Source organism: Dryobates pubescens, chromosome 28, assembly GCF_014839835.1.
Source record: "Dryobates pubescens isolate bDryPub1 chromosome 28, bDryPub1.pri, whole genome shotgun sequence".
Lineage (NCBI taxonomy): Eukaryota > Metazoa > Chordata > Aves > Piciformes > Picidae > Dryobates > Dryobates pubescens.
In genome coordinates, this window is record NC_071639.1 from 12008346 (window position 1) to 12022256 (window position 13911).

At 44.6% G+C, this 13911-nt stretch overlaps 1 protein-coding gene across 1 annotated transcript in view; it reads left to right on the forward strand.

Annotated features, from left to right (window-relative positions):
• The first annotated feature begins 293 nt into the window (after positions 1–293).
• The window catches only part of ATG5 (autophagy related 5), a 40662-nt gene continuing 27044 nt past the window's right edge, over positions 294–13911 (forward strand). Inside the window, exons 1-6 of the mRNA XM_054174094.1 lie at positions 294–327; positions 1123–1300; positions 2576–2703; positions 5170–5248; positions 9040–9202; positions 12722–12816. Of these exons, the coding sequence (XP_054030069.1) occupies positions 1193–1300; positions 2576–2703; positions 5170–5248; positions 9040–9202; positions 12722–12816 (573 nt within the window). The 5' untranslated portion in view covers positions 294–327; positions 1123–1192. The remainder of the gene's footprint in view (positions 328–1122; positions 1301–2575; positions 2704–5169; positions 5249–9039; positions 9203–12721; positions 12817–13911) is intronic.

A 13911-nucleotide genomic window follows, 5' to 3' on the forward strand; every position in this document is an offset into this window, starting at 1 on the left:
CAGTCCTGTCCCTGCCGCTCCTACAACGCACACGGTAGCCGTCTCCGCTTTCTCCTCCTCACACAGGCGCGGCTGCGACAGCGACAGCGACAGCGACACCTTCTCACGGCAGCCTGAGCGCCCGGGACAGCGTCCGGCCTCTGCCTCCTTCCTCCCGCCAGCTCCGCCCCGCTTCGGCCGGGACCACTTCCGGCTTCCGGCGCCGGCTGAGAGCCTGGCGGAAGCCCCGCGGCGGACAGCGCGTACGCCCGGGGAGGGCCGAGGCTGGGGGCGGGGCCCCGGTTCCGTTCCTGCCCGGCGCCGCACGCCCCGCGCCCCGCCGCTGAGGTACCGGCCGCGTCCGCTTCCCCTCCCCCCCCTCCTCCCCTCGCCCGCTCCCAGCCTCGGCAGGGCTGCCCGGGGCCGGCTCCGGGTCCCGCGAGACGCCGCTTGTCCACGGTGGGCTGGGGCGGGGCCGCTGTGATCCGCCCTCCTCTTTCCCCCCGGCCTTGCCGTTGCCCGGGGAGAGCACGCCGGGGGATTGCCGCCGTAGCGCTCCTTGGTCTGGCCCCACGAGGCGGGAGCGCCGCCGCACCGTGCGCTGCTGATTCACCTGGGGCGGCCGCTGGGGAAGGAGGGAGGGAAGGAGACCGACGGACTCCGCGGGGCCTGGCCGGGCCGCTGCTGCGGGCCGCCCCGAGCCTGCTGGTGGGGCGCCCCCGAGTTCCAGGTGGGCGATGTTGGGACCTGTCCTTGGGTCTCGGTGGCTGACCCCCGGCCCCGCCGTTGAGACACTCACTTGCTGCCGTGTCCGCGCCGCTGCCTGTCCTGCGAGCCTGCGGGCATGGGCTGTGCTGGCTGCCCCCGGGTCCGAGGCCTCAGGGGGGTGTGGGAGCTGCAGGGTGACTGTAAGGCGGTGACGAGAAAGGTGCCTTTGCCTCTACGGTTGGTGCAGACTCAGAAAATGCTCATTCACTCGACATCCACCGTGTGTTCGTAGCTGGGGAAGTGCCTAACTCATCCTCTTCTTGTACAAACTGGTACCCTGTGACAGCCTTGATCGTGCTTGAAGGAAAGTAGCTACGGGAGAACCTTTAACAGGATGTGATTTTAATTGCAGTATTGCTGACTTCTCTCTTTTAGGGGGAACTGGGTTACAGTTCTGGCTGAAGACCCAAAGTGATCTACATGTGCTTCACTGTCCATTGGAAGAATGACAGATGACAAAGATGTACTTCGGGATGTGTGGTTCGGACGAATACCAACCTGTTTCACCCTCTATCAGGATGAAATAACTGAAAGGGAAGCTGAACCTTACTATGTGAGTATAACAAAGGCAGGCACAGACAGTCCAGTGCCATAGTTGGGTTTGCTTCCTTCATTCTCAGCATGTGTTCTGCTACATGTTGTGAAAAATGAACCCCAGCATTTTCCTTCCTATTCCTCCTACCTTCTGAAAGCAAAACATATGACCATGCTGCATGGTTTGTCACTTTGGACAGCAGTTTCGAACCTTTAAGCTTGTTTCACCAGTGAGAGAAACTTATCACAGAAAATTAAGATCTTACAGAGTCATAGAATGACTGAAGATGGAAAGTACCTTTAAGATTGTCAGCTGTAACCCAACTACCATCTTAAATTATGGAAAAGTCAATTTGCTAAAAGGAGAAGGTTCTGTCTGAGTTTGTATGCATGACTAGGAGAGGCAGAACTTTTATGCTACCTTACTGCAGAAGTAACCTCAGCCAGAGCTTTGTGAGTCTTCAACACTAAGATCACTAACATCTGGATGTTAGGAACAAGGACAAGCTCTGTACCATTAAGGCAGCAGAACATTGGAACAGACTGCCCAGGGAGGTAGTTGAGCCCCTGTCCTTGGAGTGAGGCTCGACAGGGCTCTGGGCAGCCTGATCTAGTAGAGGATGTCCCTGCTGACTGCAGAGGGGGTTGGACTGGATGACCTTTGGAGGTCCCCAGACCATTCTGTGATTCTGTGGTTATATTGTTACTGAAGTCATTGAGGTACCAAACAATTCTCACTTGACTGTGTACATGAATTTAGTGAGGTTGTTCTCCTTGTAAAACTGAAGGCTGTGATTAATCACCTTGCTGAATTAGACTCCTGTGTAATAAAGTAGAAACAATATGATGATGGTAATAGGAGCAACAGATGGAAAAGGAAAAATCATATGTTACCTAAAAGATCAAATGCCAAGTGAGCTGTTGACTGTGATGGTGGTGAGTCTTGATCTGTTGTAGTTTTATATAGCCCTAAAATGTAGTTGTTTCACAGATGTGTGCAGATTAGTTGCCTAATGCAGCATTAGCTCAAAGACAAATCCATTCTCTTTCATAAGAACTTACTCTGGAGTTACTCTCCATGTTTTCTTCTTTCTGATATCTATAAATAATACCTAATATCATAGCCAAGATAGTGACCAGTAATAACTAAACTGTCTAAAAGACATCTCAGTTAAAGGAGGAGGGAAGAATTCTGACTGAATTTTGGTTATGAAGTTCCTTATTCCTAAATTAACAAAAATCTGTACATTTTGTCTATGCCTAAAGCTTCCCTAATTTATGTTTTCTCTTTCAGTTGCTTTTGCCAAGGATAAGCTACTTGACACTGGTAACAGACAAAGTGAAGAAACACTTTCAGAAAGTTATGAGACAAGAGGAAGTTAGTGAAATATGGTTTGAATATGAAGGTACACCACTGAAATGGTGAGTTGCTTAACTTTGAACCTTTACTCAGGGATTCATAGAATGGTTTGGGTTGGAAGGGACCTTGAAAGATCATCCACTTCCAAATCCCCTGCCATGGCCAGGGACACCTCCAACTAGGCCAAGTTACATAAGGCCTCATCCAACCTGACCTTGAACACCACCAGAGAGGGGACATTCATGACCTCCCTGTGCAACCTTTTCCAGTGTCTCACCACCCTCACTGTTAAGAATTTCTTCCTAATCCCCAGTCTAAATCTCCCCTCCTCAAGCTTCAATCTGTTCCCCCTCTTCCTATCACAACAAGCCCTTGTAAAAAGTCCCTTCCAGACTTTCTTGTACCACCCTTCAAGGCCACTCTAAGTTCTCCCCAGAGCCTCTTCTCCTTTCCACACTGAACAGCCCCAGCTCTCTCAGCCTGTCCTCATAGGCGAGTTTTCTCCAGCCCTCTGGTCATCTTTGTGTCCTCCTCTGGACCTGCTCTAGCAGCTTCGTGTCCCTCTAATGCTGGAGGCACCAGAACTGGACACAGTGCTCCAGGTGGGGTCTCACAAGAGCAGAGCAGAGGGGGCAGAATCGCCTCCCTCGTGCTGCTGGTCACCCTGCTGTTGATACAGCCCAGGACATGGTTGGCCTTCTGGGCTGCAGTCAGTACTTTTCCTAAACTATTCACTTCACTGGGTTTCAAAATGGTAAAGGAAGGGTAAGAAGAGCCAGCTGTTTGGGGAAAAGAGAAGAAAGTTTAATATTGAACATATTTTTGATTATTCTGCCTGTCCTTTAAGGCAGAGGTTATGCTGCAGCTGTTGTTCTAGTTGTTACTGTAATATGGAGTGCTTGTGGTTTGGCCTTGGCTGTTTCTTGCAGTAGGATGCCCCCCAAAATCTGGATACTTTCTTGATCCTTCCTTCTCAGGACAGGCTGAGGGAGCTGGGTCTCTTTAGCTTGGAGAAGAGGAACCTGAGAGGTGACCTCATTCATGTTGATAAAGATATGAAGGGCAGTGTGGGGTGGATGGAGCAGGGCACTGCTCAGGGATCTCCAATGACAGGACAAGGGGCAGTGGGTGCAAGCTGGAGCAGAGGAGGTTCCATGGGAACAGAAGGGAAAACTTTTTCACCGTGAGGGTGACAGAGCCCTGGAGCAGAGTGGTGGTAGAGTCTGTCTCTGGAGGCATTCAAAACCCACCTGGATGTGTTCCTGTGTTACCTACTCTAGGTGGTCCTGCTCTGGACTAGATGATCCTGTGAGATTCCTTCCAACCCCTAACATTCTGTTATTCTGTGGTCCAAGAATTGTACTGTTTTGTTTCTCATTTTTCTGCTGTGTTGGCTTTGCCTTGGCTTCGGGGTTAGCTCACCCATAGAGGGTGCTCAAGCATTGCTGTGTGAGCCTTCAGCAGGTCAGGGAGCTGGCTGGGCACAGGTGCTGTTAGAGCAGAGCTCTTGGTTATTGCTCTCTGGACTTCAAAACTTATGTACGTGCTGGGCTCTGCATCTTGTGATCAATCCCATTTCACTCGGTGAAGATGCTGAGTTTACAGTCCAGGGTGTGTTTATCTCTTTGTAGAAGGAAAAGCCAGTGAAGCTCTTTCAGTCAAGACTTTGGAAAGAGAAGAGCTTGGTGTGCTGAACACAAAGGAGGAAAAAAAATTAAAGTCTTGCTAGTGTCTGCTTAGGAGAAAATTGCAGAAAGACCTCCTTAAAGTGCCTGTGGGAGTTTTGTGTATGGGATAGATATTCCTGATGGTGCTGGAGGCTGTGTCTTTGAGTGAATTTAAAGGAGACAGAAATTAATGTTTGGAGGAAGCAGCTTCTTTGTGTAACTCACCTAATCCAGAAAACCACTGAAATACAAAACTCCACTTAATCTATTTTTTTTTCCCTCTCCCCTTCCTTTCTTCTTATTTTGATAGTGAAGATAAAAAGTCCATCTTGGTGTATCCTCTTTCAGCCTTTTTACAGAGGTGGTATTTTTTTTCACTTAACTACTTATTATCCACAGTGACATCAAGGAAATGGGAGAGGGGAGAGATGTTAAGGGTCAGTGTGGTATAAACCCATGACTTTTAGATACCTGAAAGCATGTCTAGTTTTTTTTGTCAAACCAGCTATTCCTACTATTATCAAGCTTTTTATCTTAAAAAAACCTGCTGGTTTGAAGGATTCCACAGAGCAGCTCTAGGCCACTTGTACTGTTGCAAAAGCAGCAGTGTTTTGTGAGCACAGCTTGAAGGCAACTGTTTTAGATATTGAACATGTACTTCCAGACTTGATTCTGCCAGAATTCTGTCAGTCCTTTATACTTGCTTAGTTAACTTGTCTGAGTGAGGAATAATGAGCATTAATTGTGGGAGTCAAACAAGGCTTTTTTCCCCCTGTAAATGCAGGAAATGTTAACTGTTTTGTGTAGAATTAAATGTACAACTTCTGTGTTCATTTACTATCCATTTCTATGTTTTTTGAGGCATTACCCAATTGGTTTGCTGTTTGACCTGCATGCATCAAATACAGCCCTTCCCTGGAGCATCACAGTGCATTTCAAGGTAAAACTGCAATACACCTTCAGTACAGAACAAGTGAGTGTGGGATGACATGGAATTTGGAAGCTAGGAAAAGGTTTCATCATTGCTTTATAAACAGGTGAATGCTGTGGCTTGAAGAATAGATGATTCCTGAAGAAGAAACAAAGTCTTCTGTTCATGTACAGGCCTTTTCCATGAGACTTTATGTGCTTTCAAATTACCTCCATTTGAAAATGATTCTGTTAGAACCTGGAAATCCAAAAATGTTGTTTCAAGATAACTGATGAGACTATGTCAGTGCTACTGAGTAGGGATAGGAGAGCAACTTTCTCTAAGGGTTTTAATTCAGTCAGATGGAGTTAAAGGAAGTTGGGCAAGATTGAGAAGTGCTCATCCTTTGAGGCATGAGCATGGATGGGAGATGCTGTAGCAATCCCTGAAGTCAGGGAATGCTGCTGTGCTTCCTGGGGGCCCCCTTTAGAGAACTGAGTGAAGAGAGTCTGATCTTGTGACAGCTTAGTCACAGGAGGGACATCATTGTAATTACACATTGTAAAACCATTAGGTCAGACTTCACAGCACTCCTGATCTTTGCTCAGAAGAGTGCTTGTGCAGGGTTAGCTTTGCTGTAGGATTCTTTCATACTCTGAACTGCATTGAGACATTAATCAGCTATGTTGTGAAGTCAAAATCACAACTACTTTGGAAATGTTGATCTCTTCAATAATTAATTACAATTTCATAAAATCTTAGAGTGGCTTAGATTGAAAGGGACCTCAGAGCATCTACTCCAACCTCCCCACCATGGACAGGGATGCTTCTCAACTAGATTCAGGTGCTGAAGGCCTCATCTAACCTGGCCTTGAACACCCCCAGGGAGGAGGCATCCATGACCTCCCTGGGCAGCTTATTCCAGAGTCTCACCACCCTCCTACTGAAGAACTTCTTCCTCAGCTCCAGTCTAACCCTGCTCTCCCTCAGTGTCAAACCATTCCCCCTTATTCTCTCTCTAGACACCCTCAGGAAAAGTCCCTCTGCAGCCTTCCCGTAGGATTCCTTCTGGTATTGGAAGGCAGCTCTAAGGTCCCCCCAGAGTCATCTCCAGGCTGAACAACTCCATCTCTCTCAGCCTGTCCTCATAGCAGAGGTGCTCCAGCCCTTGGATCATCTTTGTGGCCCTACCTGGGACTTGCTCCAGCAGCTTTGTGTCCTTATGCTGGGTAGTGTAGTAATGGAAACTGACTTCAATGTCTTTATATTGCTACTTGCCAAAAGATCAGCTAAGTTTTGTCTCAAAGGTGTACATTAAAGATCAGCAGAACTAATTTACTGCTGAGGCAGTGTTACTTTAAATAGCTGCTGTAACTCAGTTTTTAAAAGTATAACACCTTGGATTAAGCACCTGCTCAATCTCTCTTCCTCTTTTTCATCTGCTCTGAAAGTTTATTTAACTGAACCCTTCTTAATCCTTAAGGTCAAAACATCACCAGAATATGTCAAAAGTATGTAAAAAAATATTGAAGACATTTTCATGTGGTACAGTTTGTCACAGCTAAATAGTTTAGGTGTGGGATTCCTGCCTGGGTTATTCATGTCATTTGTGTGCAGTTATTCTTCAAAGGGCCAGGTTTTTCTCTTTGGCCTAATAGAGCAGTATCAGATTCTTGTGGGGTTTAACTTGTGCAGTCATGGCTTTCTCCTTTCTTTTATCAAAGCACATGCAGGCACCATCAGGCACCTTGAACATCTGTAAAGAGTGGGGTTTTTTTAACTGCCCCTCCCCCATCAGTTTTCTTTGTTTAAAGTTTGAAAACATGAATAAGTTTATTTCTGTTAGCAGAAGTTTGAAAGTTAACAGATACTTGGAATTGTCCTGCTGTGTTCTGTGTGCAGACCAAACAATGAAAACACTTATTGTTTGCATTGAGGAAACAGTTTATTCATTTGTCCTTCTGGCATGCAATAAAATCACCTGCAGTTATATCTCTAGTAAAATTGAAATACAGTTTCCTTAAATAGTTGTAGAAGGATGAGCTTGAACAGGCTGCTGAGGTCTGAGAAGCATGAGAGGCTGCAGTCTGGGAAGTTGTGGTTGTTACCCAGGTGTGGCTTTACGAGGAGAAGGGAAATTTATCCCTTCCTGTTAAACTCCTCTCATGCTACTCTGTGCCCTGCTTAGCACTGTTCATGTTCTCAGCATGGGAACTGCTCTCCAGGTTTTGGGCAGTAGAACCACTCTGGAAATGGTAGCACTGTGGGAGCAGACAGCAGGTGTGCCAGGGGAAAGGCTAATGTGCTCCCTCTGCTGAAGCCCTTATCTGCTGCTGCCTGCCTCTCCACCCAAGACTTGATAGACTGCATCAGGCTGTTCTGTAACAATAGCTGTTGTCTTGGCTAAACTGGGTCAGGTGGAATGAAAAAGAACTTGCCCATGGCAGGGGGGGTTGGAACTAGATGATCTTCAAGGTCCCTTCCAACCCAAACTATTCCATGAATCTATGAACTTTTCCATGTAGCACATGGATAAATTGTGAAACTGCTAAGAGATGTTCTGGAAGCCAGAAACATGCATGAGGGGGGTTTGAAATGAATCATTTTGGAAGAATAAAAACCCTCTGATGGTATTTGAACACAAACATGTGGATGCTTCCCCAGGAGATGTTTTCTGTGCCACAGGATATCTCTCTTATGGATTTTGATGTTCTGTCATTGCTGTAGTTTTCTGTAAGTGTAGGGGGTAAAACATGCTGGGGTTTTAAACTTTGAAAACTAAAGACAGTTAAGTTGTGATAATGAATGCTTGTGTCATTTGACAGTGGCAAGTAACAGTGTTGGTAAAAGAAAAGAGGAAGAACAACCCAGTGCTGAACTTGTGGTTAGTTAACTTCCAAATAAATCTGGGTTTGTACCTGAGGAAGATTTACTTCTGGAATTCCTTAATAAACTAATTAGGAAAGGTACTTGGCATTTACTGGGAGGATAAAAGTTACCTGAGGAGTAGGAGCTGTGCACATGCAGTGTGGCAGCTCTACCCAAATAAAGGGTATGAAGTCACACAGCAAGCAGTTGGCACACATAGGAGGTAAGAGACAGGAATCTGCTGGAGAGAGTCCAATGGAGGCTGTGAGGATGATTGCAGGACTTGAACATCTGTGCTGTGAAGAAAGACTGAGAGGCCTGGAGCTGTTTAGTCTGGAGAAGACAAGGCTGAGGAAGGGATCTGACCAATGTCTGTAAATATCTGAGGGGTGGGTGTCAGGCTCTTCTTGGTAGTGCCCAGTGATAGGAGAAGGAACAATGAGTACATTGGCATATGGTTCATGTATGTGGATGATGAATCTTGAAGGAGACATTTTTCCAAGGCCTGCATAGAAATGGTTACTAAACCACCATTGTCAACAGGAATTGGGTGCCTGTCACTTGGGTTTTTTTCCCCTTTTCTTATGTTCACTGCCAGAGAATTGAACACCTGCTTGAGAACATGTTCAAACTCTTCATATCCTGACTCTTGCATGTAAGGGCCTAAATACTAATTTATTTGTATCATTTATTTCTGTAATGTATTTAATGTGTGTATTAAGTTGAGGTTGAATGCTTTCATTTCTGGTATTGCAGAAAAATTGTTGCATTTCTGCTTTTCCTATAACGTTTTTCACTGCAAAAATCTTTGTCAGCAAAGTGAGAGAACACTTGTTACCTTCTTCCAGAGGCAGAAAACTCCAGTGTGTAAACCTCAGTAAGATCACCATTTGCTCTTCATCTTCTAAGGGGTGTGATGCATTTATTTCTCTTTACCTATCTTTTCCCTGTAGAATTTTCCAGAAAAGGATCTTCTCCACTGCCATTCTAAGGATGTAATTGAAGCTCATTTTATGGCTTGTATCAAAGAAGCAGATGCTTTAAAGCACAAAAGTCAAGTCATCAATGAGATGCAAAAAAAGGATCACAAGCAGCTGTGGATGGGATTACAGAATGGTAAATATAGTGCATCTAGTGTTGGTTATATTTAGGTCTAGCATGCTAATAATTTCTCCAAATGCAGTGATGATGTGGGATTTCAAGTCTGCAGAATTTTAGTCTATGGAAAAGGTAATTTGTTATTAATTATTTTTTTTTCTAATTTAATTGCTTTTAACTGAAGTCTCCATCTCTGGGATAATCCAAATGTGGTGTGAGTTACTCACCAAACTAAACTGAGTCATGACTCTGTTTCCCTGAACCAAAGCTAGCAATAAAATAAATGGATAAGTACTGCCTGGTGTACTTTGATGGTGGTTTTTATTTGGGAGATCCCTGGAGATATAAATGTTCTGCTTTAACAGTCTTGGACCATAAAGTAAGATAAAATTGTCACTGATGAATCCTACAGGTAGGCTTCCAACACAGCTGCCCAGCAGGTTAATAACTTTTACTCCACCAAATTAATTTCTTATTGCAAACATCACTTTGGCTTTCACAAAGGTTTCTGCATGAGTTAAGTGTTGAGTTGAAAAAGCCAGCAAACAAAAATCAGAACAGGGTGTTCTAAAGTAATTCATGTTCTTACCTTACACACATGGCAGGAATCTATACTGCAGTGCAAAGTGAAACTTCTTTTGCTTTTCATATCTTCTTCTTAATTTCTTACCTTTCTTAGAGGCCTTCTCAGTAAAGCTTTAAGTATTTCAGACCCTGCTCTCTGGGGTGGGTAGTAAAGCCACTTTCCATGTGGCTTCCTCATCTGCCAAAGCTGTTATTTATATTAATGACTGGTACATTTATTTTACAGAAGCTGGAGGCATAAAGATGTTTAGTCTGTGTTGAGCCCATGGCAGGGAGGTTGGAACTAGATGGTCTTCAAGGTCCCTTCCAACCTAAACCATTCTATGAATCTATGAGTGTAGTGAGTTGTACTATGAGTAGAATAAGGACAGAAGAATTGAATAGACACTGAAATGGTGGGAATTAAGGTTCTGTTCTTAACCAGAAGTTAAAGAACCTTGATACTCTCAATAGGTAAGGTAAGAGAACAAATTAACATTGATGTCTTTCCATGCTCATCTTGGGCTCCATCTTTTAGTTGATTATTTGTCCAAGAGTGTCTCTGGTTATAGGGAAACCTTAAGTTTATCATATTAAGCTCAAAGGCTGCCCAGCAAGGTTGGTTTCAAGAAGGTTTCACTGTACCTCATGAAAAATTGCACCTGTGGAATCTGCCTCCTAAATGAGAAGCTCAAAAAACCTTTTTTGAGTGCTTCCAAATGCTAATTTTAATTTCTCAGCCCTTCATGGAAGAGAAACAAGAAAAGCTTGTGAAACCAAGAGAGCTCTTTTTAAGCATGGTGCACCTTTCAAGATGTTTTGGGAGGCTTTCGTTTGAGATGTTACAATTTTTCAGCCCCTTTTGTGAAACAGAATGAGCAACCACAAAAAAGAAAAGCAAGTGGCATTTGCCAATAGCTGCCTTGTGAGTAATCATACATCTGCAGCCTTCTTTTCTGCTGTGAAACTTCAAACCATTTGCTTCAGTTCTTAAATATAGGAAGTGTTATTTGTTTCAAGAGTGATGGCAGTACTTACAGGATATGTAGTAAACTTACATTTTTTGGGGGGGAGGGAAAAAAGTCTAATTTTGCTTGTTTGGAGAAATGTAGCTACCAATTGCAAGTGTGATTTGCTATAAACCTTTCTACTGGAAAGGAAATACTTTTTCAGTTGCCTGTAGATGGCTTTTAGGGGAAGAGCTGTAATAGTGAATTTGTGCCAGTCTTGTGCTGGTAACAGCTGCTGAGGATTCACAGTAACCTTTACGTGCCTCCTCTCACCCTTTCTGGTTTGCAGAGAATCAGAATGGTTTGGGTTGGAAGGGACACCTCCAAAGGTCAGCTAGTCCAACCCCCCTGGAGTCAGCAGGGGTATCCTCCTCTTTGCTTTATTTTTGTTCAAGTAGGATATCTCCTAATACACAGATCCCTTATTTAAGAGACTGCTGACTGGGTTAGTGAGGAGGATGCAGCTCTTTGTGTCTCACGCAGGAGGAGTAAACATCTGACTCCATAGGCTGGGGTTCCCAAATGCTTGGGGACATTCAGCTTCAGGCTGGTCACTGTCATCTGCTGAGCTTCCCAACCAGTGGGCTGTGGGCTTAGCAGCCTGAGTCCAGGCAGCTGCTCCTCTGAGGCAGGTGCTGTGTGGTGGTGTTGACTGCAGCTCAGGTAAGTGCTTGTCAAGAGGCACTTGCTGCTAATGGGAAAACAAGGGTGTGGAGGTACTTTGAGATAAGTATCAGGAAATGCTCCTGCAGAATGCCTGGCAGGAGTTCTTCACAGTTTCTTGGAAATTCCTGTCTTGTCACATTCAGTCAGGAAAAGGAAGGTGTTGTAACCCCTGAAGTATGTAGTAAGAGTGTCTTTGAGCTTGCTGGCAAGCATCTGTGCCGTACACTGGAGCAAAGCAAACCTCAGGCTTTCACCTTTCTGCAGTTGCTTTAACTGTTATCAGCAGTTTTGGAAGCCAGAAGGAAGACCCTTTGTTTCATGAACAGATACCTGAATTTTACTTTGCTTCAGGGGAGTTGAATTCTGGTACAGTTGCACCACCAGGTTTCTTGAGACTCAGCTGCACATTGTGCTGAGGAGTGGGCTTGAAGTTCTGTGTTCCTTCTGAAGAAACATCTGCTCTGCTAGGTGTCTTGGAGAGCTAGGGCCTCTATGGAAGTTTATCCCTTGCTCTTCCCCTTTTAAAGCTGCCTTCTGCAGTAAGGCTGGCAGCAGCTATATTAGCTCTTCACATTCCTTTCTGTCCCTTTTGCTGTCAGTTGTTTGCTTGATTTGAATAATTGATTTGCATGTATAAAAAAGCCTTTCCTCCTCTAGATCTGTCTTCAATACACTAAGTGCAATAAAAATTCTGTCCCTGTGATGTCTGAACACGATGAAATGGAGCTGCCTCAGGCTACTTTGCTAACCTGATTTACTTGGATAATATTAACAGAAATATGTTCCAGACATAAACTTTTATTTTCAGGTTGTGCCATGAAGCTGGCAGTGTATTTTCTGATTGCATCATCCATTGTTGCAGAGCATTTTAAGGTCTGCATGTAGAAATGTGAAACCCTGAAGAAATCTTTCTGCTGCTTGAGTTACTCTGCATTTGTCTATAGTTAAGAACAATTAGATGGTCTTAACAAACTGTGAGACCATACAGTGTGGACGAGGGAGTGGAGAAGCAGACACTGTTAATTGAGATAATGAGTTCCATAAATTGTGGCCCAATCTTTGTCTGATGGAGATTGAAGTTGCTCTCTATTTCAGTTCAGTAAGTTGCTGCATGACTGTTTTCATAGATGAGTGCAGTGGCTCATCTTTGGCTTCAGGCTAACTGGGGAAGAGAAATGTGGGGAAAACAAATTCATGCAGGTCAAACTTCTGCAATGAAGAGTCTGCATATTGTTTCATTTACCTGAAAAAGAACATATTTGACTAATCCTAATAAACTCTACTTTTCCTTTCACAGATAAATTTGAGCAGTTCTGGGCAATAAATCGAAAGCTCATGGAGTACCCTGCAGAAGAGAGTGGATTTCGATACATCCCATTTAGAATTTATCAGGTAGGAGACCATGCAACAAACCTACTTCTACCAAACTCTGCAAGGTTCAAGACAAACCTGTCAGGAGTAACCTTTTTCCCTCACCCACTGCATAGGCTTCTGTTCCTGCTGGTGTTGTAAGGTGAGAGCAGTGGCATAGATCATGGATTGAGACCACAGAATGGCTTAGGTTGGGAGGGACCTCAGAGATCATCTGCTCCAACCCCCCCACCACAGGCAGGGACAACTCTCAATTAGAGTTGGTTGCTCAAGGCCTCATCCAGCCTGGCCTTGAACACCCTCAGGGAGGAGGCATCCACAGCCTCCCTGGGCAGTCTATTCCAGAGTGTTACACCCTCCTACTGAAGAACTTCTTCCTAAGATCCAGTCTAACCTCAGCTTCAAACCATTCCCCCTTGTCCTGTTGCTAGGTATCCTTATGAAAAGTCTCCAGCCTTCCTGCAAATTCCCTTCAGGTATTGGAAGGCAGCTATAAGATTGTCCCAAGGCTCTTCTCCAGGCTGAATAATCCCAGGTCCCTCAGCCTGTCTTCATAGCAGAGGTGCTCCAGCCCTTGGATCATCTTTGTGGCCCTCCTGTGGACTTGCTCCAGCAGTTCTATGTCCTTCTTTTCTGATTGAGTGCTTTGCAATCCATGACCACCTTTGAATCTTTTCTCAGGTGTAATACACCAGGGCTCTATTTTTCTCAGCAGTCTGAGAGACATTCTTTGGAATCTTTACAAATTCATGGATTCAGAGAATGGTTTAGGTTGGAAGGGACCTTGAATTATTAATGTTTCCTTAGTTTTTATAGCATTAAGGTCATGCTGCAGTTAGGAATTGAGTATGGTTAAAAGCTTACACAAAATTCCTGTAGCTTCCTTGTAAATGAAACAGTTCTGTGCTGGTTTGTCTTTTTGCACCTGTGACTATCATAAAACCAGTCCTTTATCCACAGCACTGAATATTCTGCTACTCCTTTACAGCAGACTCCAATGACCCTACAAACCTGCACAGCCCTTACAATGGGACTGAAGGAACTTTTAATGTCACATTTGTACCATCATAGCGAAACCTTAGATTGAGAACGGAAGTCACTTATTCTGTCAGAGAT